Source organism: Peromyscus maniculatus, chromosome 15 (genome assembly GCF_049852395.1).
Source record: "Peromyscus maniculatus bairdii isolate BWxNUB_F1_BW_parent chromosome 15, HU_Pman_BW_mat_3.1, whole genome shotgun sequence".
Classification (NCBI taxonomy): Eukaryota; Metazoa; Chordata; class Mammalia; order Rodentia; family Cricetidae; genus Peromyscus; species Peromyscus maniculatus.
In genome coordinates, this window is record NC_134866.1 from 32,756,611 (window position 1) to 32,772,244 (window position 15,634).

Here is a 15,634-nt window from a genome sequence, read left to right on the forward strand (position 1 = left end):
CAAACAAACAAAAAGACTAGGCATGTAGCTCAGTAGTAGACTGCTTACCAAGTACAAGGTCATGGGTTCAAGTCCCAATACCACAAAAACTAAATAAACTTGAAGTTCAAAGATAAAACATACCTTACCCCAATCCATACATTTCATGGAAATATATGTATTTGTTTGCAACATAAAGCTACATGTGGTGATGTATACCTGTATGCCAACACTTAGGATACTGAGTCAGAAGTCTGTTTGAGGTTAGCTCCTATCTCAAAAAAGAAAAAAGAAATTATGTTTTTTCTATGTGGTACTTTTATAATATGAAAACAATTACTGATTTATGTGAAAAAATCCTCAATAATGAAACACAGAATTAAAAACAAACTATGAGAAGAAACAATAAAAGCAACTGTCAGTGTTTTTAACCCAGGCTCTCAATATATTTTTGTTGCCTTTTTTTTTTTTTTTTTTTTTTTTTTTTTTTTTTTTTTTGGTTTTTCGAGACAGGGTTTCTCTGTGTAGCTTTGCGCCTGTCCTGGAACTCACTTGGTAGCCCAGGCTGGCCTCGAACTCACAGAGATCCGCCTGGCTCTGCCTCCCGAGTGCTGGGATTAAAGGCGTGCGCCACCACCGCCCGGCTTTTGTTGCCTTTTAAAAACCAAAAGCTTTTTCTTTTTTCCAAATAATTTCTCTCTTTTTGCCAGGGACAAAACAAAGCTAAAACAGTTAACACCAAATTCTCCTATCAGAAAGAAAAAATGGCAAAGGCGGGAATAAAATACATATAGTAACAACTATTTTAATGCTAATGTAATTTAATTAATCTTAAATTAATCTTAAATTTAATTCATCAAAAATAACTAAAATTGTATATAAGAATTCCATATACATATGAAACTTCTTAAGCATGAACATTCACCTGACAGAGTGTATCAAACAGCTCCAGTATTCGGTCACTCCATCACCACCACGTTAACCCAGTATCACAGGAGACAAATGTGACTTAAAAGAACACAACCACCTCTTACAAGACGTATGGGGAATAGAACGTTTACAATATTCTATTGTCCCCTGGCCACACACAGAATCTACAACACAGCTCAATGCTGGAGCTCCTATCACCCAAAATCTTTCCAGCACTGAAGTCTCTCTCCATACAACTCTCACTTTTTCTCTCCCCCTCCGCACTAGCAGGAGGCAGGTGGGGGGGATGGTACAATGTTAGGGAGTACATCAGAGGATTATGGGGGGGGGGGGAAACAGGGCAATTAAAAGTTTTAATACACTAGGGATGGACTGAGCACGGAAATAATTAGCACTACTATTTTAAGATGTGATTTTCTAGATCTATATAACTGCTGAAAAAATATATACATGCCCACATTTAAAGCAGTTAAGTATCCCTTTCTCTGGCAAACTGCTCCCTTTTAAGTAACTAAGTTACTTGGCAATCTCCTTTGTTTACAGCTCCTGTGCCTCTTCACTCTCTATTCAGTATGAGAAACACATGAAATTGTACTGGATTCAGAGCAAGATGACTAAAATCTCTGCAAGTGACAATCCAAGTCTTGTTTTGGTTTCCTAATACAGCAGTACCCTAATTCACCAACTATTATTTACCATCCAATAGGGCTAAGCAGTCGCTGGAATTCACAATGAAACATTGATATTTCAAGATGTCTCTTACATGTATTTATTTATTTATTCATTCATTTATTTATTTATTTATTTTGTGTGTTGGGAGTGTGTACATGTGCACGCTACAGCACACTGTGGAGACCAAGGGACAAATTACTGGGATGAGACCTCTCCTTCTTTCATGTGAGTTCCAAAGATGGAACTCAGGCTTGTCAGCAAGTCAAGTGCCTTCATCCATTAAGCCATCTTGCCAGCCCTTCAGGATATTAATTTCAAATCATCTATCTCATTGGTAGTTCTAATGCTTAAATTCTGAGATCAGAAAATGGTCATTTCAGTGTAGAAAATAACAAAAGCACTAGCTACCCTACTTTCAGCTCTCATTTCCAGGTTGCCATCTCTTTCAAATTGAGTTTGCTAAACTTACAGAGCCCCCTGAACTTGCACACTACCCTCTGTCAATAACATATTAATGAAGAGGAAAGCCATATGCACTACACAGTCACGGGAGAAAAGTCACTTGTGACTGAGCTTGGAATGTGAGCAATTGCATACTCATCGTCACAAGTATGCAATTATTTCACAGTATGCTTCAAATCTCTCAGTCGAGTCCAGCATTGCTTTCAAAGGCCAAACAAGCCTAAGCTTAAAATATAATCAGTCCTCAACATTTAAAAAGGAAAACACTTGTCAGCAACCTCCCCCAATACTATCTGAAATAGTGAATGAATGACTTGCCAGTATGATTTTACTTCTCAGCCAGTCATGGTGGCACAGGCCTTTAATCCCAGCACTCAGGAGGCAGAGACAGGTGGATTTCTGAGTTCAAGGCCAGCCTGGTCTACAAACTGAGTTCCAGGACAGCCAGAGCTATTATATAGAGAAACCCTATCTTGAAAAAAAAATTAGTTCTCAAATTTGTTTTGATTTTGAAACTGCCTCAAGCCTGCTGTGGTGGCACAAGATGACAGCAAGAAAACCATTATACATCCAGCTTCTTCAGTACACTGAAGTCAAAAATGGAAGACATTTAAGATAAGCTTTTCAAATACAAGTTAATTTGGGTTTATGAAGTCTTCTTAAAGTGTCTGTTATTCTATTCACCTGGCTCCTGCAACGGGTACATTTACGTCTCAGCATATTCTCAATGGTATAGCAATTTCATCATTACTAGGTGCAGGGCACAGTGCACGAGTCTAGGTGGACAACTCATAGGGACATGAAGAATGCACTCATGTTTAGATTCTTTGTTGACCCCATTTTACTGAACATATGAATGTTATTTTTAGCTGGTACACATAATTGTTGTACCGATATAACTTTCAGGGGGCAATTCTGTTTAACCTGGCCACACTAACAAAAAAAGTACAACAATATCAAAACAATGAATGATCCAAAAAGTTTAACAGTTACCTTTTGATCATTCATGTACTGGTTACCTAATAAGCATTTTAACCTGTTTGCCTTTCTCTGTTATTCTGAGAGTCATTTGCTCAGGAAATAAAAATTATGCTAAAAACCTCCTAGAGGGAAAAAGAACATGTAATCTTCCCAAACTACACATAAAAACAAGTATTAGGAATATAGATTTCACACTCTCCTATCATCACTTTTCTAAGTGCAGGAGAAAGTAGACCGTAATTAGATGGGCCGGCTAGAAACACAGGCATGCAATTCATTTACTTGCCCCATTGTGCTTTTCACAGTCCTATTTTCTGGAGCTTGAGACCTGGGAGGCAGGGGGCCAGTCACAGCAATGGGTCACTTGAATGTAACAAACATACAAAGGCTATGCAACACCATCACTCCAACACTTATTCACTATGATGTGTGGGACTATATCTCCCCATGATTTTAACAAGGCTCTGAATGCCCTCGTTTTAAACTTTCACCAGCTGGTGCTGATCTAAGAATCACACAGACGGCAGGTGAAAGTGCTGTATGCAAAAGTAGTGTGCATCACAGAGGAAAGGTAACTGAAGCCCAGAGGTCAGTCACCCTGCCCAAACCAGTCTCACATTCAGAGCAGAACTAAGGTCCATAAACCCCACTTCAACACTATAGATTTCAGCCTCTTCAACTGAAAAATGCTCATAGATTATAACCTTCATTTTCACCCCTTGGCCTCTTCTTAAGGCTCCCATGATATGCAGTCTTATCACATTGTCTTGGAATGCTCAAATCTTTAACTCTCCATATAGGAGAGGGGGGAAAACAGTTCAGCAGTAGTGAACATGCTTAGCATATGTAAGCTCCTGTACTTAATCCCAACACACACTTTGTGTGTGTGCATGTGTGTTTGTGTCTGCATTCTCCCAACACCCTACACAAAAAATATTAAATTCAAAGTAACAACTACTAGACATCCACTCCAACATTTGGTATAGTACTTCTTCCACGTAGCTGGTGTCATCAATCACATGAAATTTAAAACCCTACTGAACTCATAACTGTCCCCTGCAGAAAGACTTCTCTATTTTATAGCACTACCGATTTGGTTGCCCCACAGGATTGCAACTTCAAAGCATTATTTTACTCTGTTCTCTTTAATAATCTAGCATTATATTACTTTTGCTCATTTCCTTCTCCATTCTTTCACTCAAAACATCACTTCAGGGGTTGGGAACAAGCTCAGTGATAAAGTTCTTGGCTAGCATGTGCAAGGTCCTTCAGTTCTAACCCTTAACCTGAAAGACTTAGGATTTTTACTGACAGAGTATTGGGAATGCATTCTTAGGTAAAGGAAACTGCAGAAGTAAATATAAAATTACGTGCCACACGTAAGGAACAGCATTTTTCTCTGACTCAGGCAAGTACTCTCAAATAGAGACATAGTTTACAAGGAGAAAGAAGAGGAATGGAGGGAGAGTCGGTGCTTTAGACCAGTAAACTAACCCTAATTTCCTATGAGAAGTGTTCTGTGTACGAAGGAGTGTGCCACACACTGGAGCTATGCAAACAGGAAGACAGACCTTGACTATTACAGCTGTAGCAGCACAGAAGAAAATACATAAATAAATTATAAAGGGCCTTAGATGCCAAGCTAAGGAATTTGGACTTTATTCTGAAAGCAAAAGTAAACCTCATTTTGCTGTCATTTAATTTTAAATGGATGACAAAAATCAAATCTGCATTTATAAGAAAATGATTCTGGTTGTAGTACAGCAGGAAAGAAAAGGTAAAACCAGAAATAAAGTCTTTGTGTCACTCAACAGGGAACAGACTATCAAACAGATATTTCAAAGGCAACTTGAAGCAGTTTGTCAACAGCACTAAATGGATGAAGAGCTGGTCTATAGTTTGAACAACAGAAGACACTGGTAGTTCCTCTAAGTCAGAAAGTAGACACACTTTCAGATGCAAAGCTTTACACATTCTAACTTTAAAGGGATTATTAGAGAGACAACACTCACTGGCCCTACGACACTGGTTGAAGTACATCTAAGTCTCATTGCTTTAGAACTTCAAAGCTTTTATTCTTTGAATTAGGATGAACATAGCAAACAGTTGGTGAAAACGGAGATAATTTAGTACCTGACACAACATTAGTAATACAGTAGTCATAGCAGAAGTGGACTGTAGAAATTCAAGTGTCAGTGAGTTTTGCTAGAGGCCGTTCACATGCATGCATTTGCACTACAGGGGAGAGCCAAGGTAACGAAGACACTGTGGAATGAAGATAAACTAATCCGCCTAAAGTCTTCCGAAAAGTAACATTTCCAATCTTCTCTTTCTGTCTTCAGCCTCGGCCCACATCCACTAGAGAAGGGACAGCAAACGTTTGCTGAGCATGTGGAAACTGAGTTGACAGGAAGAAACAAAAGTAAAGGAAAACAGTTCCACACAGACTCCTGAAGGAAATCTTACCGAGAGTATAGTCGCTCCTGGAAAGGAACAGATGCTGTGCAGTCTGACCCTAGGCAAAAGTGAGTCTGAAGTGATGAGGGAATTCAGAGTTCAGGTCTGTTAATAAAGCTGTGCTAGCACATGCTTGTAATCCCAGCACTGAGGCCAAAGCAGGAGGACTACTCCAAGTTCAAAGCTAGCCTAGACCAGTACTAGTCAGTACCAAGCCAGCTAGGGATATACAGCAAGACTTCTCCAAAATGGGGTGGAAGAGTGGGGGTGGCGTTTAACAATTAAAAAGTCGGTTTTCAATGGGAGAAAGCAAATCAGCTGATTTCCTCACTCTTCTGTATCTCTGTTTCCATTTCTGTAGCTAAAACCCTGGTCTACTCCTTCACTTCTCTGATTCTATTAGGAGCCTTCTACACAGCTCTATCTACTGACTTTCCCTTTCCAAAAGTGTGGTTTATTCTCCAGACAGCCCACATTTCCTTCCACGTTGCCACCGTTTTTATGAGAAGTGTACCCTTTAGGAGGCGTCTCTGGTCACCAATCCACCAGATAATCACATTCTCCTCTGGCTGCTGTTGCACTAATTCTGCTCCTTGCACAGTCTGTACTTACTGTTCCGAACCACAATCACTCCTTTATGTCAGCTCCACTAAACTCTTCAAAGGGAACAACATCCTCCTCATTCCTACTCCTCCAGCATCTAATTCAGTTTCTGATACAGAATAGATTTCTATCAATGTTTGTTTGATTTAACTCAAGTGAGCAATTAAACAAATGAGTAACCTCCCAACTAAGGGAAATTAGAAAACAAAAAATGTTCAAATTCACACTATTTCAGATAGCCTTCCTGCTCTTCTGAATACTAATACAGAATTGTCCATTTTCTGGGAATAATTTTGAACACTACATTAACAGGGTCTTACTCTGAAAGAACACTGTGTCTTTTCAAGTCTGAGTCAGTACCAGAAAAGGATGCACTATAAAAAAAGAAAGAAAGAAAGAAAAGAAAAAGGTTATGCTTGCTGTGGAAGTAGCTAAAGGAAGCATTTGGGCGTTTGCATTTGTTTAAAATATGTATTTCGGTGTGAAATATAGGGAGTATTTAATGGTATCAGTAGCAAATTGGGGACTTTCACAAATTAAGTCGAGTAGGTTTCTGAACAAAACTGAAAGCAAGAATTACTAATAACTTTAAGATTTACTAAATGGGTTCCTAGATCAAAATGAATCCATCAACAATTTTTAATAGAGGCATTCTGTCTGAGCAACAGCAATAACACCAGTACCCAAACCAAACTCTTCTGGACCTCAGGAGACTCTGAATACAGTCAATCATTGTAACTAAAAACATTTCTAAGGTTCACAAAATACAATGTTATACCTAATCCTAAGTACAAACAAACTGTACTTTTGGTTAAACTTAGTTGGTAATTTTTTTTTTTTTTTTTTTTTGAGGCAGTTCTCATGTAGCTCACCCAGGCTGGCCTCCAATTCACAATCCTGTCTCAACTTCCTAAATGCTGATATTACCATCATGGACTACCTTGCTTGGCTGGAGATCTCTTCTGGAATGAAAAATATCTTTTTTTGTTCAAAAACATATTATCATCAAATACTCCATTTCAGATCCACCCAATTAATAAAGCAGATTATCTGAAAAGGAATTCTGTGATTCTTTGAATGAATTTGTAATAATCAAAACAATAATTTGGGGCTTGGGGAAACAGCTGTGTCAGAGAAGTGCTATCCGGAAGCATAAGGAATTCAATACCCAGAAACCATGTAAAAAAAAGTGCTCCTGAGGGGCAGCTCCCTAGGCTGTCCTCTGGCTTCCACACACATGCACACACGTGCCTCTGCACTTGCCCACATACATGCACACATGTGCCTCTGCACTTGCCCACCTACATGCAAACACACAATCACTTGCCATGCTTTTTTAAGTATGACTTACAGAATCCCAGCTTCACAATGCTAGGAAGCAACTAACACTAAACAGTACTCATAAACTACAAAATTTTATGCTGAGTAATTAAGAGCCACCTTCATTTACCTTTTACATTCTTACTAACACTTTAAAGTCATTTTCTTTTTCCCAGTTGAAGAAACCAGGAGGGAAGAAAGGTCAAATAACTTGTCCCAAATCCCCCAACTACTGTTGCCCCGAGATTACGATCCAGAATTATTTGACTCTACAACAGCACTCTAACTATACATGGCTGTCTCCTCTAGGGATTACTATGACCATAACCTCTATGTACAACGAGCATGGTTGTCCACCTACACAACGAACTTCTCAGAACAACTGGAATCAGAGCAAACACTGCCGCAGCATGAAGCCAAACAAAAATTTGGTTGCTCAAACTTTATCTTTTTCCAAACTGTAATCCAATCCACAAGCAGCTGTCCCTCAGCTGCAACCCAGACTGCCTTACCAGTCTCAAATTATTACCAAAGTTTAATTCTTCATGAACTTTCTTCATGCGTGATCCACAAGCCTTGGAACAATGAAATGCTCATCAAAATAACCCTTTCTCTAGTCAATAGTTTCACCATACAGTCAATCTAACTCCTTTTTGTAATCAGCTTGTCAACCAGCTGTGTATACTTATTTGGAACTCTAGTACATTTTATCTGGGCAAGTAAAACATTTTCTGAGCATTTTATATAATCCTAGAAAGCTATATTATATAGATATTTACTGAAGTCTCAGAGAATTGATTTTTAATAATACACTCCCAAGTTTTGACACCAACCACAAAAGTAAGTATATAAAGGAGCTTAATAACAAAGTCAACAAACTACAATTCCAATTTATTTCTAACACCACATCCAAGCAAGTTTTTGCTGTAGGTACTAGGCTCAAGTTTACCTAAGTGCTTTTTCCACCCAATTGCTTATATACAAATTAAATCACTGACCTACTACATAGTTAGAAAAGTGCAATGCTAAATCACAGGTCTGTATTATGATCCTCATTAGAACGCTTTCTGGAAAACCTACTTTGTATAAATTTTTCATGTCTACGTTACATTAAGTTTACAAATTTGCAAAAAAATAAATGTCAAAAGTCTGATTTTTTTCTAAGCTGATTCTCAAACCCAGCCCCTGGGGAAAAAAAATGTTCCAAATCACTGAATTAATTAATTGCCATTTCCAGGATTTACACACCACTGCACTGTATCTTAGAAAAGTTTCTGCCTTTGAACGGGCTTGTTTACTCAAAACTTAACTTCCTGAACTATCAGAACCAAATACTAAATAGTAAATATGTACTCATGTAACTAAATCAAAACTGGTCTTTCAGCCTACACAGGAGCCCTAACAATACAAAAACTGAAACAAAACTAAGAATGAATTATGCCGTCAATACAGAGATGGATCCCCTAAACCTCACAATCACCAAATACTTGAGTTACAATACAAGGTAAAACAACAACAGCAACAACAAACTCAGGTCTGTAGAACGTTTACGACTTTTTTTTTTTAACTTCCTAAGGCGCTTCACGGATCTCCAAAAGTGATTCTGTACAGAACTACTTAAGTTACGCTCTAAACTACAGCGCTGTGGAATATGACCGTTGAAATCTGTAGACCAAATCCTGTTTATGGAGGAAGAGAAAAGACTCTTGCATGTAACTACCAATGCTTCAGCGAAATACTGTGGAACGAACACCACCAGCACGGTGGCCGGTGACCGAAGAAAGCGACGCCGATCGCTAGGCGGATACAGTTCTTAAAAACATAAGCGGGGCTTGCCCTGCAGAGAAGGTGTAAACAAACCCATGGCCACTGCAGACGGTACACAATGAACCTGCGGCAGAGTGAGGGGGCGGTCTCTAGCCAACTCCAGACCCAGCGGGCCCGGGGGGAAAGGGAAGCAAGCAGCAGGGACACACACACAGCATAAACCAAGACGCTGAGCAGTCAGCCCACAGCGGCTCTCTCCCATTTCACCGCCGAGTTAGCAAAAAGCTCCGGGTCCGCCGGAGGACCGCGCAGCCCGGAGAAAAGCAGTCAGCAAGAACCCAGCCTGGTCCAGCCATCTGCTCCGGGGGACGGGGAGGGCAGGATGTGGTCGCTCTTCCCTCCAACATCCTCCAGTAACCTAAATAACAACGTCTACCTTCCCCACCCCCCCACCCCCGCGCCCCGCTACACCTCCCGGGCCGCCCCCGGGATTCGGGGGGCCCGGGAGCGGTGGAGAGGAGCAAGAACGGTCCGGCGTGTGGCGGGGGTTGGAGGGGTGTCCGTCCGGAGAGCCCCGGGGTCTCTCCGGCTGCGCTCAGGTCCTGCCCCGCGCTCCAGCGCTCCCGCAGCCGCCCGGAGGGGCTCAGCCCGGGGGGGAAGCGGGCGCGGGGCAGGGGGATGGGCGCGGGCTGGGCCCCTCGCTGCCCCCGCGCGGGTCGCTGCTTCCCCGGCCACCCCGCCTCCCCGAACCCCCCGACCCCGCTCCCGATCCCGCGCCTCCCCGGCTTACGCGCCCCGCGTTACCTCGGGTCAGATCCAGCGGGACGTTCTCCTCGCCGCTGTCATTCCGCCCTGCGCGAAACAAGACACACACACACACAAACACCCCAGTTAGGAAGCATCGCAGGCCGCCGGCGCCCGGGACCCAGCTCGTCCCCCACCCCTCCTCACCCCCAGGCCCCGCGGGGCAGGCCCGAGCACCGCGGCGGCGGCGGCCACCGAGAGCGCGGAGCGGGGCAGCGAGGGCGGCGGCGGCGGCAGCGGGCTTTACCTCGTATTCGGAGGTTCTTCAGAGAGCGGCCGCGGCCGATCGCCGCCATATTGACGGGTTTCAGTCACAACACCGGAAACCTCGCCCAATCGCGCGAGAACCCCTTCCCCTCCCCGCGCGCCGCGCCGCTCCCGGCCCCCGTCGTCTCCCAGTCTCCCTCCCCTCCCCTCCTCTCCCCTCCCCGCGCCCGCCACCTCCGCTCCCTCCTCTCCTTCCCCCCCACCCCACCACCACGCCGCGGCAGCGCCCCCGCCCCTCGGCACGGAGACTCGGCCGCGGGCGTGGAGCAAGCCACGCGGCGGCAGCAGCCCCCCGGGGCGCGCGGAGACCGGGGCCGGACGCGTGCGAGGAGCGCAGGCGTGGTGGGAGGCGCGTTTTCCCACGGGGGATTCCCATTGATGGGGACCGGACCTCGGCGAGCGCGCGCGCGCGGGTGTGTGCGCGGGCGGGCGCGGCGGTGGCGGGGGATGCGGGCGGCTGGCCACCTGCTGAACTCCTCCTCCCCGCTGCACTCCCCGCGGTGGCTTTAAAGCCCATTTCCTGACTCATCGGCTAGAATTATTTTTCTTTAAAATAAAAAGGGGGTTCGGGGGTGGGGTGGGGGGGAAGAAGCGCTGCGCACGGTTTGGGAAGGTCGCTTTGATCCCTTCCCAGAACCGCGGTGGTTCTCCCAAGTGCACACACGTAGCACAAAGTTTGTTGGCCACCCACGCTTCTGACCGTGGAGCTCAGCGGCTCCGCGCTTGATCTTAGGCGAAGCCGCCCTCGGCGGGCGGCCCGGAGGTTTTCCCGAGAGCAGGCGACGGGGTGGAGGAGGTTTGCTTTCGGGCCGCCGGGGATCGGACGTGTGAGGAGTGCAGAAGCGGGCGTGCAGGGCGGTCGTCCCGCCGCGGGACCGTTCCCGGGCATGTGCGCCAGCGCCAGGAGGCCCCGAGGAGGGTTTCCTTCCCGCCCGGAGTCCCGGGGAGGAGGTTGGGCGTCCCGTCCTGGTTTTCTGTTACTCCTCCATCACTGGCTAATGCAGACGTCCTCGTGGATAGGTTTGTTTGTTTTTAATGCATACAAGTAACAATTATTAGTTGTACGGGTTTCTGGAAGCGGTTTGTTACGTACTCATTTAGCCCTGAACCCACAACTCTCTTAAACTAGCTTACTTAAATGAGGGTGTTTTTGTCTCCTCGAATTCCTCATCTCTCTACTCCAGACTTAAAAGTTAGGTGAAAGTGGAGATCTTACCTTACCTTTTCTCTTGTACTACAAATGTCAAAACCAAAATATCTGTTGGAGGAGTAAACACCTTCGGTTCCTTCACTGTTATAATGTTCTAAATAAAAACAAAACAAGCAAACAAAAACATAATCCCTCCAAAAACACCAAGAAAAAGAAAAATATTGGAGAAACTCCCCTTGTTCATAAGAGTGAATAACTGCAAACAAAAGCCCAAAGGTGCAATTTATGCAAATGTAGTAGCATTTAAAATAACTGTTGATCCACTGTACTAATCGTTTATGATACTAGGTAAGCTATTACAAATTTCCTGTATTAATAAATGTTTGAAATACATATAAAATTAAAAGGATCCATTGTAAGGTAGTTTTACATACATGTATGTAGAAAAAAATCCAAGGTGTGTATCGGAATGTGAACTGCTATTCCTCTCTCTCAATTGTGGGATCACACCTGCATTTTTTGTTCTTGCTAGCTCACCTACACCTTTTAAATGATAGTTGACCGAGGACAGTTGTTGAAGTACAAGTTTTTAAAAGAAAAATAAAAGAACATCAGGAAAATGAACTCGGATCGCTGCTTTCTTGGGGACTATCCCACGTCTACACATTCCAGGTTCCTCAGTATGAGGTCTGCATTCTGGCATCTGCTGCTGCACTTAGATTTAAGGATCTAACACAGTTATAAGTGCTCTAAAGAAATATTTCCTGACACTATCAGTACAAGCTTTGATAATAGCAAGCTTGCTTCCTTTTTTATAGCTTTCAAGTCTCAGTGGAAGCTATTTACTCTATTTCCTGACTCAGGCGACAACCACAAAGCTTGAGGTCTGGCCAGGACATTTAAATTTTTATCTTTCATCCCTTCCTACATCACCATCACTAAAAACAAAAGAGTAGAAATCTGTCAATGAAAATTCTACCAGATTTTCAAATGATCCTTTTAGTGCTATTGTTTATCCTCACCTATTTTAAATTATTTCCTAACCTGTTTTAACTTCCTTTTCTTGTTCAGTATTTCCCAAAAGTAAGTACAACTGATCCATTTTAGTTGAGGAACTTCTGAATCTATTATCTTTGTAACTGTGTGTTCTTATTTGAAGACCAGTATTATTTACTCTATCTCTTCAAGGAGGGGGAAAACACACACACACACACACACACACACACACACACACACACACACACACACACTCATCTTTCAATTTAGCAATGAATGATACTGTTTGTTTCCTTTTACTACTTCAGCCATTTACGTGAGTTATGTTCTTCACATGTATTCTTAAAGTGGAAAGCATTTCTGATCAAAAAAACAAGGTCTAAATGTTTGCATTGGCACTCAACTAGGAATGGGGAATTTTTTGGTGAGTTACAATAAGGAATACATTATATATTAGTTTTGGTTTCTAAATAATATCAATTATAGTTGACCCCAGAGCATAGGCTATGTTTTTTTAAGCTGATTGTTTTTTGTGCTATTTGTTAAAAGTTTCCCTTGGAACTTGTTTTTTTCCCTTGTTTTGACCCACCCCAAAGACTTAGTCATTTTGTTTACATCTTACTACTTCTGTAATTTTATTTTGATTCTGATCTAGTCACTGTGAATATGACTTCCTCTTCTTAGTTTTCATTTCCCAGTTAGGTTTCGTTTATTGTGTCAATGAATTTTTTTCTAATATTAGTCATTCATAAAAAAATGTTACATGAGATGGAGTCCAAGACCACACCTCTAAATGACAGCTTACTTGAATTTGAAGATACCATGACTCCACTGAGAGTCACTGTCTGGGTTCAGTTCTCTATCTTGTTGCACAGAGCTAATAATTCTAAAACTATGTTTTCTCACTCTGAGGCACAGTTACAGTGCTGAACAGAAGCAAAAGCTTCCTTGCCAAACTCTTGGTTCCCTTATTCTAGCTGCTTGGCTACATAGGCCATATGAAGATAAATCAAGCCGAAAACCACAAAGTTTGGTGAGACTGTTCCTTGATAACTTCTCTTTGTTGTCAAGCCACACATTTACTATCTAGATAAAGACAATTAAAATGACAAACAGTGGAGTCTGTGAGACCAGTGTTACCATCCTTCTCCAGGTGGCTTGTGGAGAGCAGTCTTGGATCACATCAAAACAAAGTTAGATTTAAGGATGATTTACACACTTGGAAAATTCCTTTACATTTTTACTCTGTCCAAAAATTATTTAAATCTTATTTTAAATAATTCTGTAAGGCATAAGGGCCCCCTACAGAAACAGTTTTAAATGGAGGATAAGCTTCTGTTGATGAAAGGGAAATAGATGTGCATTCATTACATCATCTAGAAGCATCTACACTGTGGTTTCAATAGTGACTATGGGGAGCTGAGTGACATTTTTCTTTGTTTTTCTTACTTTATGCTAAAACAATTGTTTACTTAAATAATCTTTTGTAAGGAAAACTAGAGAAATTTTCTTGGCTGTTTTAAAGTCAAATCACAAACTTTTGTTTATAATACTAATTATTGGTTAGTACTAAACATACTGAAATTTTTATCACTGTCAATAAAAAGAAAAGCATTCACACATGTATCCCAATACGTATATATTTATCTTTTATTAAATTAAAAATAAAATATAAAGTTAAAAATTATTAAAATTTACTGCTTTACTAATAGTAGAGATGGTAGCAATAGGACCATTCTATATTTCTTGTTGAACCTTGTGATACAGTGATTCAAAAGTCTGGTTTTAAAAATGGAATTTAATAAAAAATAAAACCTCACAACAATTAAAGCTAATGGTAGAAAACTATTCAATTGACTGAAGTTTTTAAATTCTAACCCTTATTTTCCAGTTTCATCAGAATTTATACCAAGATTTTCAAAAAGTAATTTCACTAATCAATATCCATTTTCTTTGGTTTTGACTAGTTTCCCCAAGAAACTAGAAGAAAGAACATTTAGAAATTTTCAGCAAAAGATAACAGCATGGTTTCAGAACAATTCATCTGAAAGATATTTACACAGAAAGGAAAATTCTATTTCCATCATTTGTAAGAGTGAAAATATGTAAAACTATGTGACATGTTTCTATTTCAATCGTTTTAGAAAAAAAAAAAACAGCACTGTGAAATATAAATGTTCTTGCCCTGACCCAAGTCTATTGAAAGCAATAATGTGCTCAGTTATTGTTGCCACATTTGTCCAGAAGGGAAAGTATAAATTTTAAAAATCAGATAGGTGGCATGCTTTTGGAAGCCACTAGCCATCAAGGGGCAGAGGACTCCAAATGTTTGCATGAAACAAAATATTTTTATAGTCCTTCCCCTTCTTCTAATCTCAAACTGTGAAGAAATTAAACTGTGATGAGGGTCTTGTATCGACAAAATAATCAGAGGTTAAACACTCTCTATACTTCTGTTGGAATCTCTTTTAAAATTTCATCCACAGGAGCTGCTTTATTGACATTCATAGAGCATTGCTCTTATGAAGGCACCTCTTTGCTGATAAGGATACATATTCTTTGATACTTTTTTACTTGGATGACATGGGGATTCGGGGAGGAATTACTTAGATATTTTGGTACTAAAGAGAATTCTAGCTGATACCATAAGCTGGCATGTTTCCAAGCAGCCATGCTTCTTGCCAGCTGCACGGCAAAACTTCCATAATTGCTAGATATTCTCTGCCTTCCTTTACCAGTGGAGCTGCATTTCAGCTCACCAACAGATCTTTTATTTCTGTGTTTGCTTCAGCAACTTTTTTTTTTAATTGTAGCAAGACATACCACTATATTCCCTGAAGATAATGTGACTTTCTGTCGATGGCTAGAAAGAAAAATTTCTTTTTGGAAAGCACTGAAGTCAATATTCTGCAACTTCTGACACGACTAAAAACATACAGATATTATGTATTATTCATAATCTGCTGATTGTTAAAAATGTTTTTACTAATCAGCTAGCTTTGTAGTATCATTGGTTAACATTTCATGGGTCAGTTTATACTGAAGAGTTGAGTAATAGTGGGTAATGAAATAGAATAAATTCTTATTTCACATAATGGTAATAATTTCAGTCTTTAGACACAGCTAACTGCGCCATTATTGCTCTTGTGTTCCTTTTCCTTCCTTTTTTTCTTTTCTTTTCTTTGTTTGTTTTGGGTTTTTTGGTTTTTTTTTTTTTTTTTTTTTTGGTTTTTCGAGACAGGGTTT

At 41.2% G+C, this 15,634-nt stretch overlaps 1 protein-coding gene across 4 annotated transcripts in view; it reads right to left on the minus strand.

The window, feature by feature from the left end:
• The window catches only part of Rictor (RPTOR independent companion of MTOR complex 2), a 102,363-nt gene extending 91,967 nt beyond the window's left edge, over positions 1–10,396 (minus strand). For all 4 annotated transcript variants that reach the window (XM_076551830.1, XM_076551827.1, XM_076551826.1 and 1 more), the window contains exons 1-2: positions 10,223–10,396; positions 9,976–10,023 (exon numbers count right to left, since the gene is read on the minus strand). In XM_076551830.1, coding sequence (XP_076407945.1) covers positions 9,976–10,023; positions 10,223–10,271 — 97 coding nt within the window. In that variant the 5' untranslated portion in view covers positions 10,272–10,396. The remainder of the gene's footprint in view (positions 1–9,975; positions 10,024–10,222) is intronic.
• Between the last annotated feature and the right edge of the window lie 5,238 nt (positions 10,397–15,634).